The sequence below is a fragment of the Catharus ustulatus genome, chromosome 4 (genome assembly GCF_009819885.2).
Source record: "Catharus ustulatus isolate bCatUst1 chromosome 4, bCatUst1.pri.v2, whole genome shotgun sequence".
In the NCBI taxonomy this organism is placed as follows: domain Eukaryota; kingdom Metazoa; phylum Chordata; class Aves; order Passeriformes; family Turdidae; genus Catharus; species Catharus ustulatus.
In genome coordinates this window covers 51470022-51486269 of record NC_046224.1, presented here as the reverse complement: position 1 = coordinate 51486269, position 16248 = coordinate 51470022, and the positions used below count along the sequence as shown (strand labels likewise).

Here is a 16248-nt window from a genome sequence, read left to right as displayed (position 1 = left end):
AGGTTTGAAAAGGTCAGTTGGAACTTATATGTGAGGTGAGATGCTTAATGTCTTCATTATCAGGTCAACACCCAGAAAATACTTTCTGTTCACTTAATTTGTACAGCAGACTTCAGAGCTGAACTTTGAAATGCCCATAGTCTGCAGGTGAATAGTAAATGGTAGCATGCACTGTCTTGCTTTTCAGAATAAAACCCATTCCTAAAAACAAGAATACTGTGAAGGCTCCAACAAGGGTTTCTGTTGATGTTTGGTTCACTCTCCTCAATTTTAATTTTTTTCTAAATTTTTTTTTTATTTTAATTTTTTTTGTTGTTTTGGTTTTTGTTTGTTTGTTTATTTTTTAAATGCATTATGATTTGTGAGGCTGGTGTTTTCCTCACAAAGCCTTCCATCCTGCTCCAGATTCGTAAGTGCCTTTAGCACTGCTGTAGATGTTGCCAAATGACTGAAGGCAAGTGCCTGTTGGTGACAGCTGCCTGCACACTGCTCTTAGGAGTGCCAACTCCAAAGAACGCACCATGGAGTGCTGATTAGAGAGATTTAATCTGGCCTTCGATCCTGCAGTGGAATGAAAAGTGGATTTTGTTAGCCCTTGCAGGCCAGCATTCACCTCAACAGCTGCACCTAACTGGAGTTCAGAGCATAGCTGTCCTGGGCTTTTCTAAAAATCATTGCTGAGAACACCACCTCCAAAGGACAAGAGTGCCAATATAAATCCTATAAATCCAGGCATTCTTATACTGTATTTAATTTAGCTTCACCTTTAATCAGAAACCACACCGATATAATGCTTTTTGTAGAAATGATGTCCTGTTCTCTTGTTTGCCTCAAACTGTATGCTTTGCCAGTGAACTGTGAGCCTGCCTTTATGGCTGAGCTGCTCAAACATTTTGCTGCCTGTATGGACCCTTTCCACAGCGCAAACCTTATCCCATCTATGGAGAACCTGACTGAGGAAAGTGGCCCATTTATTCTCTGGTTTAATAATGAGCTCGATAACAGCTCCATTACTAGTGGCAGTTATTGGGCATATCTTATTGGCATATCTCTGTGTAGCTTTATGTTGTCCCCTCCCAAGACACAAACAGTTGGCTTGAATGTGACAGTCATGTCATAAAGGAACAGCTGTAAAACCAGAAGCAGACACTCTTTTACTGAAAATTGTGCACTTCTGTCCCTCTTGCAGGTAATTTTTTTCCTAACTGAAGGAATGTATTCCTAGAATCTCATCCAGCAGTAGTTTCTAGGATTCGCTGCATTTTTATAGAAGCTTGTAGGCTATCCCTTGTACAGATAACATACCCTGATTTCCTCTGCAGTCAGGGATGAGTCTTGCTTTACCTCCTTGCCTCTATAACAGTAGGGAAATAGCATGATCCATTTACTGAGTTATTTGTTTGTTGCCAGCAGTTAAATAATAAGTACAGTTAATTGAATAGGGCCATTCTGGAATGCTGAGGGCTGGGCCAAGAGATTTCTTTTATAATTTGTAGTGCAATCTTTTCTTGATCAATACTTAAATTACAAACTTGAAGAATCCTTTATTGGGGTCAGTTGCATTTTACCACAGTGCAGAATTAATTATTAAAAGAAGTCATGCAAAGGATCTTTTTTCAACATGCTTCCTACTCCTGATCATTGTTGTGAATCATGTGGCATCTAGAATTTTTTTTATGCATATAGTGAAACCATAGATTGGAGAACATTAAATTTGTAAAAGAGATGAAAAATGATTGAAGTAAAGGGGGCATACTGACCAGTTTTAAAAACACTTCATATTTTCTATTTTTTCAAAGTGAAGTTATAATTAGAGTTTGCCTTTTTTTGCAGCAGCAGCAAAGTAGCAAATAGAATTTCTTTTTAAACTATGGGTAGATATTTTTAAAAGTGAAGAGATTTTGGTTTGTAAGATTCTTTGTTGCTCTCTAGACTACTTTTTAAAGCTCAAACAGTTTCTTTCTGAGCTGCGTAATGCAAGATAACAATAGCTATTTATATAATGCATATGCTTCCTTTCCCTGTTAGCTATACTTTGAAAGACTTATTAGTCCTAGAGTCCTGCACGTTTGGAGAATAAAAACCTCCAAAGTTTGACATCCTTAAATAAGCAACCAAATGTTATAAAGAACAAACCTCACTTACAGTTAGGAAACAATATTTACATTTAAGGTTGAAAAGCCAGGATGTAGGAAAATTTTGCTAATTTGGAAGGTGACCTTTAAGTGCACCAAAACCAAATAATTTGTAAGCTATGGCACAGGGCACATTCCTGCAAAATTTGTGTGAATGCTGCTTTAGTGGTTCTTGAAAGACAAACAAAGAGACCTGGAATGAAATCTTTATCCCTCTCCCAAATAAGATTGAAGCTAACAAAGGCATACAGCAGCGCTCTTTCAAAGCTTGCCATTAAAACGAAGGCTCTGCAGCACAGCTAATGAGATGGGTCAGAGTGGAAAACAATCTGTTTTTAAGAATGTTTAGATCAAAAGTAATTTCTAATCTATGAAATAAAGTCGCTTTTCAATACTTTTCTTTCACTAGTAAAGCTTTTTATGTTTGCACTATTTACTTCAATCAGATGTTTTCAATTTTACTTTTTTCTTCCTGAAAATACTTCCTAGGGTTAGTCGGTAGTGACCAACAGCATTATTCTTTTTCTCTCTCCCCTATTCACCCACCCCCACACATTAAAAAATTGAGAAAAGAAGAGGGGGAGGAAGAAAGAAACATCTTTTCTTAAATGATTTGCAAGCATCTGTGCTCTAAGCTACTTTTTATGAACGCTCCTTAGTAATGACTCAAGGTAAAAAAGCAGAAAAGCATCCAATGTTAGGAAATTGCAATCCAATACCATGTAATTTAAACCTGCCATTGCCTCTCCTGTACTAAATGACATACAGATGGGTAGCTCTGTTGCCTCTACTTTGGGAACACAATTGGTCTTTTTATGAGTGTATATACATTACTAGCAAAAAATATTTTTGTCGGGAGTGTTTATTTCTTATTGTACCATATTTTAATTGCTACCATAATTAGAGTGCTTTTTCCCTGCTGTATTTTGTCAGCTAATTTTTACCAATGATTATCAAAGTTACCTGAATATTTTGGAATTTATGTTTCTACTTTGGGAATTTTCATTCCCAAAAGTAACCTTATTGTTGTTTTTTACTTTCCCAATGTGAATTTTTGCACTATACAAATGCCAATTTTTACAGTAATCCTTATGTACTCCTTGGATTTTCTGTGTGAGCTAAGCAAAGTGTTAAGATTAGATTTTCAGAAGAGAGTAATTTCATCAGCAGCCCTCCTTTGCAACAAATTTTACAAGTTTGTACAGCATAAAGAAATTGCTTGCTCCTTAGAACTCCTATTTTAGTGCTTCAACAGTGAAAAAAGAAAAAGGTTACTATTATAAAGGATGAGGCTACAACTACAAGTTAAATCAACCTTACTATAATTCTAAAGGTTAGAATTATTTTGCAGCTACTTTAAAGGGTACTGAAATTGCCAGATGTTGCGGCTAAACATCATATGCCCATTACCGTAAGTCTCCAATATAGATGTCTTGTAAAGAATATTTCAGCTGTAGTTGGGATTTTTGCAGGTTTTTTTTTTAATGGTTGAAAAATGGTGCTTTCTCGTGAATGATTGTGAGCACAGCAATTTAGTGTATAACACACCAAAGGGCTTTGGCTGTAGCACATTGTCACTGCTCCAGTGGAATCACCTGGCTCCCTATAAAAATTCTTTTCCATACTTACATTTGAAGAAATAATCAGCTGCAGTTCAGCTGAGCTATTCTTTGTGCATTAGGGACCAGTCTGGTCATTGACAAGTGAATGCAGAAGCTATACTGTGGCTGTCTGCCAAAGCAATTATTCAGGATTTAAGCTAAAAAGGCTCCTTCTCCCATATCCTCTCCTTTTGCAGGGTCATGTAGGGATAAAAAGGACTGTAAGGTGGTCTTTTCCCAGGAGGAGCTGAGGAAGCGGCTGACACCCCTGCAGTACCATGTCACTCAGGAAAAGGGGACTGAAAGGTAAGGCAGGATGAAGGAAACTCGGATCTAAAAACACAGGCATCTTTCTTTTCCACCCCTCCTCTTACTGCTATTTTTTCACCTTCCCTACCAAGTTTTGTTGTTTTTTTTTTCTTCCAGGATTTCTGCACTTGTTTACTAACCCCTACAAATTAACACTACTGCAAAGACAAGCATCTGCAACAGGGGGGCCAGGGCCAAGGGTCTTGTGTGACTTTTTCTTTTAATGAACACTGCATGTCTTATAAAGTCACCAGGCTCATATTTAGAGTCTGTTTTTAGTTTACTACAAAACGTGTGGAAGTAATAGTGGTTTAGGTACACTTTTTTTGGAAGACATCGCAGTAAGCAGAACCACGAGGGAAATGGCCCTGTGCCAGGAGGCTGGAGTTTTGAAGGTGGTCATTGTAAGTATAGACGTTTTGGCTGCAGAAAGAAGGTAGCATAATTTAGTTCTTTTCCACCCCACTCCAATTTCTTTTTGAAGCACATGTGGAGAAGGTATTTATTGGTTCATTTGTGGTTGGAATGTCAAAAATTTTCAATAACTGCCCTCACATGGCTTTAGTCGCTGGAACCCAGCCTCAAGTCCTGAAGGGAAAAAAAAAAGGACTGGGTTCCAAAATTGTTTTTAGTGAATAAAGTCTCTCTCTCAGCTGATTCCAGCCAAAGGTAACTTGCCAAGGCCCAGCCATTTTTTGTTGTCTAATTTATACCCCTGAATTTGGCGTAAGGCCCTGACTTTACCTCTGCTCTAAACGTACTAATGATGTAACTGCTTGTTTTCATTCATGAGCTGAAAGAGCTCCCCGCTGCACGTGGGGTCCTGGTTAATAGGCAAACCTCTTCCTGACAGCGCTGAGTTTGGTGGCTCAATGAGCCAGAGAGGCTGGTGGGATCAGTCTCCCTCTCCACCCCAGCCCTCTCCGTCCTGCCGCAGCCCTGGCGGGGCACGGGATGGTGGCCTTTGCTGGGAGGCCTGTCTTGCCTTCCCCCAGCCCTCCACGCTCTTGTGTACGGGACCAACAACGTGATTTAATGCACACAAACAATCGGAGATTAGGTCATTCTTAAAAATCCTGTTTATAAAAAAAATTGGACCTCATAAAAAGGGTGAAAGGATAATAAAAACAAGCTGCTGAGCACATAGGCTTTTTGTTGGGCTAGCGCAGCTGATTCGTATTAGGTGAATGACCTCCTAGCCTTTTAGATTGTTAACTTAGAAAAATATTCCCTTAAAGCTGGAATATTGCTTTTCAACTGAAAATATAAGGCGCGCACAGCTTGAAATCCCGGACCAATTATTTCATTTTCAGCTACAATGTCTCTGCCGCCCGGGCAGCCGGTGTTGGCCTGACCCAGCGCCACGGCTCTGCAGCGCCCGGGCGGCCTCACACCTCGCTCCACTGCAGCTGAGTCCTGCACACGGCCCAGACGTGGACACAGCGAGGTGCGGCACGCTGAGCTACGTGCCAAACAATCCGTGTTTACAAAAACTCGACATTTCACTCGCCAGATAGGGGAAGACTCCCGTTTTACCCCTTTTTGTTGTTGTTGTTGTTCCAGCCTTTGAACTCTGGGACAATTTGCTTCCTTCTGCATGACGTGTAACATCCGAGGCACACTAACGAGGACATTCTCCTTTTCCTGTGCCTGCTTTACTTGCTACCTTTAATGAAAAACAGCTGCCAACCTAGAAATTGTGGGGTTCTTCTATAACATTTTTCTAAAGACTCGACTACTTTAATAATTAAAAAACCACCAAATTCCTTTATTGAATTTTAAAACATAGTGTTGTTGTTTTCCCAGTGCCTTTGAGGGGGAGTACACACACCATAAAGCTCAAGGAATATACAAATGTGTTGTTTGTGGAACTCCTTTATTCAAGTGAGTATGCTAAATATAGTTTCAAGATTGTGTCTCTTAAGTTATGTGTAATCTTGTATATATTTCATACATAACTGTATAAGGTCATTTCACAGAATCACAGAATGGTGAAGTCATTCAATCTTTTAAGGAATACAAGAGAAACAATGTAAATAATGCTGTAAAATTAGTCTTATGGAAAATATTAAAAATTAGGATAAATAAGGAAGATAGCATTCAGGCAAAAGAGGAAATATGACAGGAAAAAAGTTAGTAATTTAATTTTTTTTTCTATATGCAGCTAGGTCAAGTAATTGTAACAGTCTTTCACTGTGTCAACAGATACTGAGGTTTGACTGTTAGAATTACTTACAGGTAGCTTTAAGAGATACCACGTGGCGATGCTAATTTTACGTACAGCATTTTAGCTGATGATGGAGAAAAAAGTAGATGCTTTTTTAAAAAACACTCTTTAGAAGTTCGGTGGGAATTATGGCCCTGAATTTGATGCTAGAAGCTGTGCTGATTGATTTTCCTTGATCACTGCATTGTTCTGCATAGATTCAGTTTTGTTTATGTGCTTTTTCTTATTTCTGGCTGCTTGTGTTCACTTTGATGAAGAATTTAATTTTTTTCTTTTTATTCCTCCTCAGTTCCCCCTAACTCAGTCCCTCTCACTTGAAGAGGTACCTTTACAAGAGCATGAAGTAGGATAGTCAGGATAACACTCATAGTACAGAACATTGTGCCAGTAATAGGTTAAAGGAAAATACAATTGATATGTCTCTAGAGTCACCAGACGTGGTAGTGATAATTGTCCTCAAGAGACTGTAAAAGAAAAGAAGCATCTCATCTTTGTAATATTTGATTCCTCTGTTAGAAGGATTACCTGCAGAAACTAATAATAAAGTGAATCTTTTGGGTTAAAAATCTGATGATTACAGACACAGACAAGACAATAGTCTCATATCATGTGTTACTATGGTCCTTGGATTGAGGATGCAAAGTGGGGATCCAAAGTCTCCATAACCTGCTTTCCTACTCTGCAACTTAGACATTCCACTGTTTGCTAGAGCTAAGTCTTCTGTGAGGGGACATTCTGACTCTGTTGAAGCAAATTCATATTTAGCAAATAAATACAACAGAGTCAGGATTTCACCTTCTGCCTTCAAGACTAGCTTCCTTTCTATCATCTGATGGAGAAAGAGTAGAGTTTTTTTGTGGGGCGAGTTTTGGACAGCAGTAGTATACATAAATGAATGTGAACTAGTTCCCAGTTGCCTTCAAAATGGTTTTATTATGGGAAAAAACTGCAATATGAGACTGTGTGATTATCTCAAGTGCACAGTGTGCTCTGGCATAGTCTTGAGTTAATGAGTTGGATCGCTCTTTGTAAAATGAGCTATATGGAAATGTTTCTGTTTTCAGATTCTCTTTGAGACTCCTGTGGATTTTATAGGAGGAGAGAGGGAAAGAAGGAAGTTATTTTTTAATTTTAATAATTCCCAGGTCAGCAGGCACCTGAAGAAAACACCTGACCTATTGTGTCCTGAGATTAGACTGGCTTCAGCTCAGTCTCCCCAAAGTCTTTGTGCTGCCTTGTGAGCTCTTGCTACCTCTGGCTTACATCTAATTCAGCCAGTTGTTCTGAAGTGGCTGCTAACAGTGGGAAAAAATGCAGAAGCCAGTAGGAGTCCATCTTCTTTTGTTTATTGACCTCAAAATACCAGTATATGATGTCTTCCTCAACCAGGGAAGATAGATTACTGAATCTTGGTTTCTGATTCAGCCAAGACAACTAAAAGAAAGTGAGAAGGAAACGTAGATAAGAGAATGCAAAATGTATACTTTTCACTATATTTTCACCACAGAATGTAAGTCACTGAAGTATTTACCTAGGAGTAAGATGGGGTATAATACAAAGAAAGTCTATTGCCCCATTTAAATTGCACCACAATTTTTGTGGTGGCATGGGATGTTTTTTCTGGTTTTTTTTTTTGGGGTTTTTTTTGGTTTTTTTTTTTTTTAATTTCCAGATAGTCATCTGAAACTTGGATTTACATTTGTTTCTCATTGATGTCCATTAATTTTTTTGTCTTTATGTCGTTGTAATCTGTAAATATATATATTTGGACTATGGACCTGTCAGTTTAACTAGGAAAGAGACTGGAGCTTCAGCAGTAATATTAACAAACTTCAACTTTTAACATTTCTGATTTACGTTGTTTCATTACCATGTGACACATGAGGTCAGGGAACACATGAATTTTACACTCCAGATGAAAGACCTGTTTTTTGGTAAGTCTTTAAAATAGAACTTTGTCTCTATCACATGGAAGATAAAAGAAACAATTAGGACTGTCACATCTCTTCATCTACCTACTTGTGCTAGTGTTATGAGAAACCTCCCAAGCTTTATGGAGGACATGCTTTAACTTTGTCCACAATCAAAGGTGCCTCACACATAAAACGCATAATCATGCTATTGAATCTTATTACTCCATCTCTGAACTTTCACGCCAGGCATTCTCCTACATCCCAGTACAGCTGCCTAAAGAAAGCAATTAAATGAGAGAGCCGATAAACTAATCTCAAGAACCTCCTTTTCTGCAAGCCAGTCCTTATGCAGTTTTGTGTTACTCTAATCTAGCTGTAGGCTTACGCTAAAAGAAGGAACCCTGGGCCCCCACCTTTCGCTAGGGTGTTTTTTCATGGCTTTCTCTTCACTGGACCTCACCTAGTGTGGCTGGATCATGTCTCAATGCAGAACTTGGATCTGATAGAAAACTAAAAAGCCAAAGAAAAAGTCCTTATACTTATCAACCATACCTGCTTGTGTTAATTTCTTATCAGTCAGGTTTATCATGGCTGGACAGTCTCCACAGCAAGGTTGTGTTTTTCTATGTCAGTTCACCAAGAGCCACCTATGCCACCCAAATCCTTGGTGTTTTCTAAGGGCCAACTGTATTTGCAAGGTTGTGCCTACTTTAATTTTTCAAGGCATTTTCTTATACACTATGCAAAAATACCATTCTCTCCACAGCCATGGAAACAGGAGGTTAAAATGGACCTGAGTGAAATCCATGACTCATGCTACTGCCATAGGAAAGAATCTATTCCATATTTAATAAAACATGGTCATGTCCTTTACCATATGCAGGACTGTGAGAAAGATGTATAGATGGGAACTGGGAAGCCTAGGAGAATGATTTCCTTTTAAAAAAGAAATATGATTGTTTTGTCAGTTTCCAGTTTCTGGGGCCAAATTACCAAGTCTTCATGAAACACTGCTGCCTTTATTGCTTCCTGGAAGGAGTTCTTGGTAATGGTGTTGGCTCTTCTGAACATGTACTAGTTGATATAGCACCAGCCTTATCCATGTTGCATTTCCATTTCAGTTTTGTTGAGCGCTGTCAGGTCTTCTCAACATCTCTCAGACATCCAATCAGGAGAAAATGAAAGAGTGGCTGGGCAATGTTACTGTACCATTAACATAGTACCACTCTTGCCTTCACAAGACAAGTAAAGATTTCAGTCATCAGGCTAGATCTCTAGAAGGAATTGCACCAGTGCTGCATGCTTAATGAATGGTCTTTAAGCTTTCTTACTATCTTTGTATTCTTTAAGGAAGGCATATGAAAAATCAGCACCAGTTATCTGTCTAGGAGAGCCCATATGACATCAATGATACGGTTTCTCTAGTAAGATCCAAGAGAACTACTTGAGCAACTTCATCTGCCTTCTCTGTCTCTTAGTTTCCTTAAAAGACTTTCAAACCCAGCAGCTTATACTTGAAATAAGTTGGTTCTCACCAGCGTAGGAATCAACAAACTGTCTAGGTTGGAAAACTTTTAAGATCATTGGGTCTAACTGTTAACCCAGTATTGCCAAGCCCATCACTAAGCCATGTTTTCAAGTGCCACACCTCCACATTTTTAAATACTTTCTGGCATGGTGACTTAAACACTTCCCTGGGCGGTCTGTTCCAGTGCTTGACAATGCTTTCCGTGAAGAAATTTTACTGATGGCCAATCTAAACCTCCTCTGCTACAACTTGGTGCTATTTCCTCTCATTCTGTTGCTTGTTACTTGGGAGAAGAGCTCAACACCCACCTGGCTATGCCCTTCTTTCAGTTGTAGAGAGTGACAGGGTCTTCCCTGAGCATCCTTTTTGTGCTTCAGATCCTCCACCAGCATCCTTATCCTTCTCTGGACACACTCCAGCATCTCAATATCCTTGTGAGGGACCCAAAACAGGAGGTACAGCCTCACCAGTGCTGAGTACAGGAGATGATCCTTGTATAGATTCTGATTCTACCATCCTTGTATGGATACTGATTCTAGTATTAATTTCATTGCTGTTTTCAGTGTAAAAGTACAACATATTCTTTGTAAACTTTTAAGTCTGATATATTGTTTGCCTTGTTTGAAATTTACACTGCTTTGTATTGACTGTTCATCAGTCACTCTGCCTGGAATAATTTTCAGCCAATTTTAACCTACTTTAATGCTTTACTATGGTTATGTATGTACCTCAAGTAAAAATCAGGTAGGGTGGATTGTTATGGATTGTGACTGCAGAAGGTACTTCTGTATTTACAGTAATTTCACGATTACAAGCCGCACCATTTTGACCAAAATTTTGCTCCCACACTGGAAATGCGGCTTACACTCAGAAGCGGCTAATATGTGAATAATTTCCTGGCATTTCCAAGTGCAAACTGAGTCAGTGCAAACTGCCAGGTCGAACACCTGCCAGTAAAACCTGGCATTTATGCAATTGTTACAAATTGGTTACTGTGTTGTGTGGTGGGTGGAGCCAGGCTCCATGCAGGCAGCGCAGGGAGGGAGAGGCGAGGAAGCTCCCTCCTGCTGGCCCCGTGGCCTGGAGAGGAGGCGGGGGGCTCCCTCCTGCTGGCCCCATGGCTCGAGGGGAGGCAGGGGGCTCCCGTCCCCGTGTGCCGCCACCGCAGGAGCGGGGGGACTCCATTCTCGTCTCCCACCACCGCCGCGGGTGCCGGCAGGCTCCGTGCCTCCCTACCACCACGGCGCAGTGCCGGGCTGGAGCGAGCGAGCCCAGCAACAGCGGCAGCTGGCCCCAAGCGGCCCCGCCAAGCGGCAGCGCCGAGCTGGGTCACCCAGCCCTGTCGACAGCCCCGAGCCCTCACGGCCCAAGCTGAGCCAGTAAACCCCGCCCTGCCGCCGTTCTGTTACTATTTGGCAACTTTGTTGCACACAGGTCCTCACTGCGAACAACAGAGGGGCTTATAATTGGGTGCAGCTAATTTATGGACAATGAACGAAATGTTTGCCAACACCCAGCAATGCGGCTTATAGTCAGTGTGGCTTGTAATCGTGAAATTACTGTATTTGTTTACAGCTCACCCAGAGACTACTATTCACCATCACTGAATGTATATAAAAGACATGTAGATGTGGCACTTAAAAACACAGTTTAGTGGTGGACTTGGCAGCACTTGATTAACGGCTGGACTCAATGACCTTGAAGGTTGTCCAACCTAAATAATTCTCTGATGTTAAAATGCTTATTTTGAATTTGGTTTTTCATCAATATGCAGAACAGAAATTATCACATCATCCATCAATATTTTTTTCTTTAACCAGGCTTATTAAGGAACTAATACAACACAATTTATTATTGACATGCTGACTCCATGTCAATCCTTTAGTAATAATAAAACTATATCATTTAATCCATTTGCCAATTTCAGCCAAATTTTTCAGGGAAATAGTTATTAAACCTCAAAGATATTAAGTTCTTAAAGCAATAAGAAAATCAGGGTAGAGAACATATTCAAGCTCTCTTTGAGGGGAGAACTGAACAAGAGTTCAACTATATTACTATTATAGCAGATAATATTATTGTAAATAATATATATTATTGTATTATAACAGAAAATCAGCATGAGGGTTGAAGAGAGACAGGCATTAGGGATGTCCAGCTCTGGGAAATATCTGTGTCTAGTTTTGCTGTCTGAGACACCACAGGATCTGTCCTCTGGCCACAAAGCACCAGCAAGCCCAGCTTAGCTCTTTCTGCTTGGTTCTTAAAGCTTGGGGACTTCTCAAATTCCCTGATGGTACAGGTCTTATAAATTCCTAAGTAGTTACATCAGGTATTAATTTTTACATTGGAATACTGCTGCGTTTTTCTTTCTGGAAGCTTGACTTTCAGAAGCTGCCAGAAGCTATTTGGAGCTCCACCTCATTATTATGATCTGTGACTGCTTTCCAGGTAATAGTTTGCATTTTCAGAAGGGTTATGTCTACACTTAAAATGGACAAAAGTCTCTTCTCTGACCCTAAAGGCAAGTGACAAGACATGGTTTGTGTTTTTAGCATAAATTCCTCTACTCTGAATAAGAGTGGCCTGGTTCATCCTGCTTTTGGGGAACGGTCTTTGGCTTTAACCTCCCCTGCAGTTTGCCTAGGTCCTGTCTAGGGTTCTCATCACCATGATAAGGGCCAGTGCAGTGCCCAGGGATATGTTCACAACTGAGCATTACTGTCCTGGCCTTCCTTAGCTTGCTAGCAATCCTGTAGCAGAAACACTGATGCTGCAGCTAGATATTTTTTGCACACTGGGAGGCGAACACAAAAGAGGGAGGATTGATTGTATTCTGCTCAGTCACCTGGACCAGGACACGGACTGGCTTGGATTGCATCAGGACCCTGCTAGACCATCATCTCTTCAGCAAACTGCCCATGCCAATATGGAATAAAATTCTTTAAAAATTAAGATATACCAAAGATGCACCATCTTAATGGCTGTAACAGACCTTTATCAAAGTCCTTTTTGGAGAGAAATAGTATATTAAATGGCTGCCCCTACCAGTGTTCTGTTTAGCACCCCTGAAGCACAGCCTTGCAAAGGAACAGCCTGGTATAAAGTGCTAAAGCAAAGGCCTAATAAAGCCAAGAGGAATAAATTATTTATTCCATGTTAAAATGCAAGGATCAGAACTGCAGAGTACTTTCTGAGAGAGTTGTTCAGCTTCCAGAGGCTGTTCCCCATGTTCCCTCAACAAAACCTATACGAACCTGTTAAATACTTTTTCATAAAAAGTAAAGGAAAGGCAGTTGTAACACAACAGCAGAGGTTCTGCAGTAAGTCCTCTTTCCTCTCTCTTTGACAAAGGCCTGCTTTCCTAGCAAGTAGTAGTGTGTCTGTTGACACTCTAATATGTAGCAGTGAACAACTGCAGTTTAGTCATACTTAGGAAGGCAGTCGTTTAAAATTCGGACTATAGGAACCCGTGATGATTATCATTACTCAACTTCTCTCTCTTAGTACTTGGCAGTCTGAAGATCTGGTATATGATGTCTTTTAAAAGTAACTGGTTGAAACCCTGCAACTTTGCAGTGCAGATGAAATGACAATCATATATTCTACTGTTTGTGTTTGACTTAATTATTCCTGGGATCTTTACAAGTATTGCAGAAGCTTGTGCTGAGCTAAATCTTTCCAGTGACTATTTCCTTGCATATGGTGTGTTGGTAACTGAGCTTACTTGACATTTGTATTGCCACGTTTTGTGTGTATTTGAGCCATATTGAAGTTGGAAATGAAAAGCACTTTATAAATACCCTCTTGTTCCCTTTATTCATACAGACTCCTTTCCAAAGATATTTATGAATGATTACCTGGATTTCAGAATACACCTGTATAGGAGACAGAAGTAGAGAAAATATGCAGAAAGCTATTATCTGTTCATTTTAGGGAGGCTGGGATGATGGGACCTGGTGTTGTGGTGTTCCCCTCTTCTTATCATAAATGATAAAAGACAATAAGTACATTCAGGACCTGGCTCTGTAAGGTACATCTTGTCTGGAAGGATGCTTAGGTTGGATATCAGAGTATGTACTATGATAACAAACAATGTACTGAGGAGTATTTTCCTTCTAGTTAATGTAGTTTTAAAAGTATAAAGGGTATAAAGGTGTCAGAGTGAATATTTTTGTGTGTAGTAGAACATCCCTTGGGAATGTACTTTCAGTATTTAATGTTATCCTATTTAATGTATTTTAGTTGAGCATTTTTAACGCCTATGTGCAATTAGATTCTGACATTTTTGTCTAATGTGCTGTTGAGCAGCATATATAAATCCTGGAAGATGGGAAAAATGCTGCTTCCATTAAAATTGCTCTAAGTTTTGTCTTTCCTTCAAGTAGCCAAAGTGACTTTGTGTTCTTGAAGAACTCTGCTTGTCTCACATCTGCCACTTGTTGCTTATTTACAATGCCAAAGATGGTTCATTGCTTTCCTCCACTTTTTCTATGCCTTACTAAGAGTCACTAACAGTTTCTGTAATACTGTGTCCTAAATTTTACATTATTTTCCCAAGGACAAATGGTGACCATAACATAGGTGACCCTCCTATGGCTCCTAAAACTACCTCCCATGTTGTGTTTTCTTTCATAGCTATTCTGCTGTTGCCAGACAAAGTACGATTCATTTATCACCCCCATATCAGTTTTCTGATGTGTTGTCCAGTAATTTATGACTGTTTGGAACTTTGGTACTCATTACAGTGCCCAGTGACCCTTGTGACCCTCCTCCCCATGCACGCTCTGCCACCTTGGCCCCTCGCCCAGTTTGTTGAACCCACAAGTTGCACTGCATATGTCCATAACGAGCCATTCAGGCTGAGAAGCAAGAGCTCTGTTTGACCAACTCATAGGGAGTATCTAATTCAGGCAACAAGAAGTTGATCGTGCAGGTAAACAGATGCTGAGGGTGAGATTCGTACATTGTGTCTGACAACGTAGGTAGTGAGGTGTTGCTGATACAGTGATGAGCAAGAGAGAATAGTGTTGGCAGGTATACAACAACTTGAGGAGAATATTGTAAATAAAACACTAAGTGGCTTTAATTGCAACTCAGTGGAATTTCCCTCAGGTTACCATATTTCACAGGGTGGGGACTTCATCCTGCTGGTGTAAATACCAATTGAATTATACTGCCAAACTGAGCATGGACTGGTGCCCCAGGAATTTACTGATACTGATATTTGTGAAGGCATGTCAGCAACATGCTTTCTTTGTTCAGTGCTTTTGGTGGTACTATCAAAATATTAATTATGAAGATACATCTTTTCCCTTCATCCTTTCATCTCCTGAGAGTTATATTTAGGACAAAATATTGTGAGCACTGGAGGAAGGTGCAGAATGAGCAGGATGGGAGAAGAGAGTTGTTTCCTTTCTAATGACTTTAATAGTGTAAACCTGTTAATTTTAAAGTTATGATTGATTTTCTATTTATTTGCTGTAGCATAGATATTTGGTATTCAATTAAAACGTGGATTATATAAAAATATAGAGTGTATGTAAGAGACCCGTAACAACATGTACAAGCTTATAAAATAATAGTTGAAAATAAATCTGCAATTAGATTTGCAATTAGTTTTTGAGCTTCAGTCATTTGTTTCTGAAAAAAGAAGGACTGTAACTTCCCAAAATATATCCCTTCCTTGATGCAATGTAAAAGGATCCAACATTGTACTTCCTCCTTAGAATTTCTGGGGAAATGCATTTTGCTGCCAACGTAACATGCTTTAACAGGTCTCCTGCTGGCCAGACCTTGTGTCCTGCTGTGACAGCCATGACCATGTGTACAAGTGATTGTTAGTGGGCGATATAAATCTGATTGGAACATGTCTGTTAATTGGTTTGAGAGTTCAATATAGACAATGCTGTCTTGTAGCAGATTGTGTAGATAGCCCTAGTCATAGGGTTAATTCTGCTTGACAGCACATCAGCAGCATCTTGAGTAATTACCCAACTTAAGTTTTCCCACAGTTGAATTGAGACCTTCAAAGGCTTCTACATTTACAAGTATTATTAACCGATATCTGAAACATGATGTTCCCACAAGGGCTAATTTTTTCTTCCTTTTATTAAATATACAGGTTATAGGGTTCATTTGCTAAGTGCTAAGCCCTTAGAAGAAAACACTACTTGTTAGGGAGAGAAAAATCTGCAGTGCACAACCAAAGCTAATGGTGCATAATGCACACATCATTGTCTTTTTGCAAAGACTTTAAAACAAGTTAAAATTTAGGTCTGGCTCCCTTCCTCTCTCCCACCCCCTACTTTCCACTTTTAAGAAAATCAAACCACTTACCCCTATGTGCAGAATGAGTAAATTGAAGACACACACAAATAAAAACCTCCTAGGATGTTGCACAATTAAGTACAGATCATTGGATACAATACGTATGACATTAATGAAATGGTATCTGCTTCAAAAATAGATTGGAAACACTCATGAATGAATTAAATCCTCTTAATGACTTTTCAAAAATGAAAATGAATGAAAA

At 39.6% G+C, this 16248-nt stretch overlaps 1 protein-coding gene across 2 annotated transcripts in view; it reads left to right on the top strand.

The window, feature by feature from the left end:
• Positions 1–16248, top strand: part of MSRB3 (methionine sulfoxide reductase B3) — a 79979-nt gene that overhangs the window by 29268 nt on the left and 34463 nt on the right. For both annotated transcript variants that reach the window (XM_033059050.2, XM_033059049.2), the window contains 2 exons: positions 3934–4042; positions 5852–5929. In XM_033059050.2, the coding sequence (XP_032914941.2) occupies positions 3934–4042; positions 5852–5929 (187 nt within the window). The remainder of the gene's footprint in view (positions 1–3933; positions 4043–5851; positions 5930–16248) is intronic.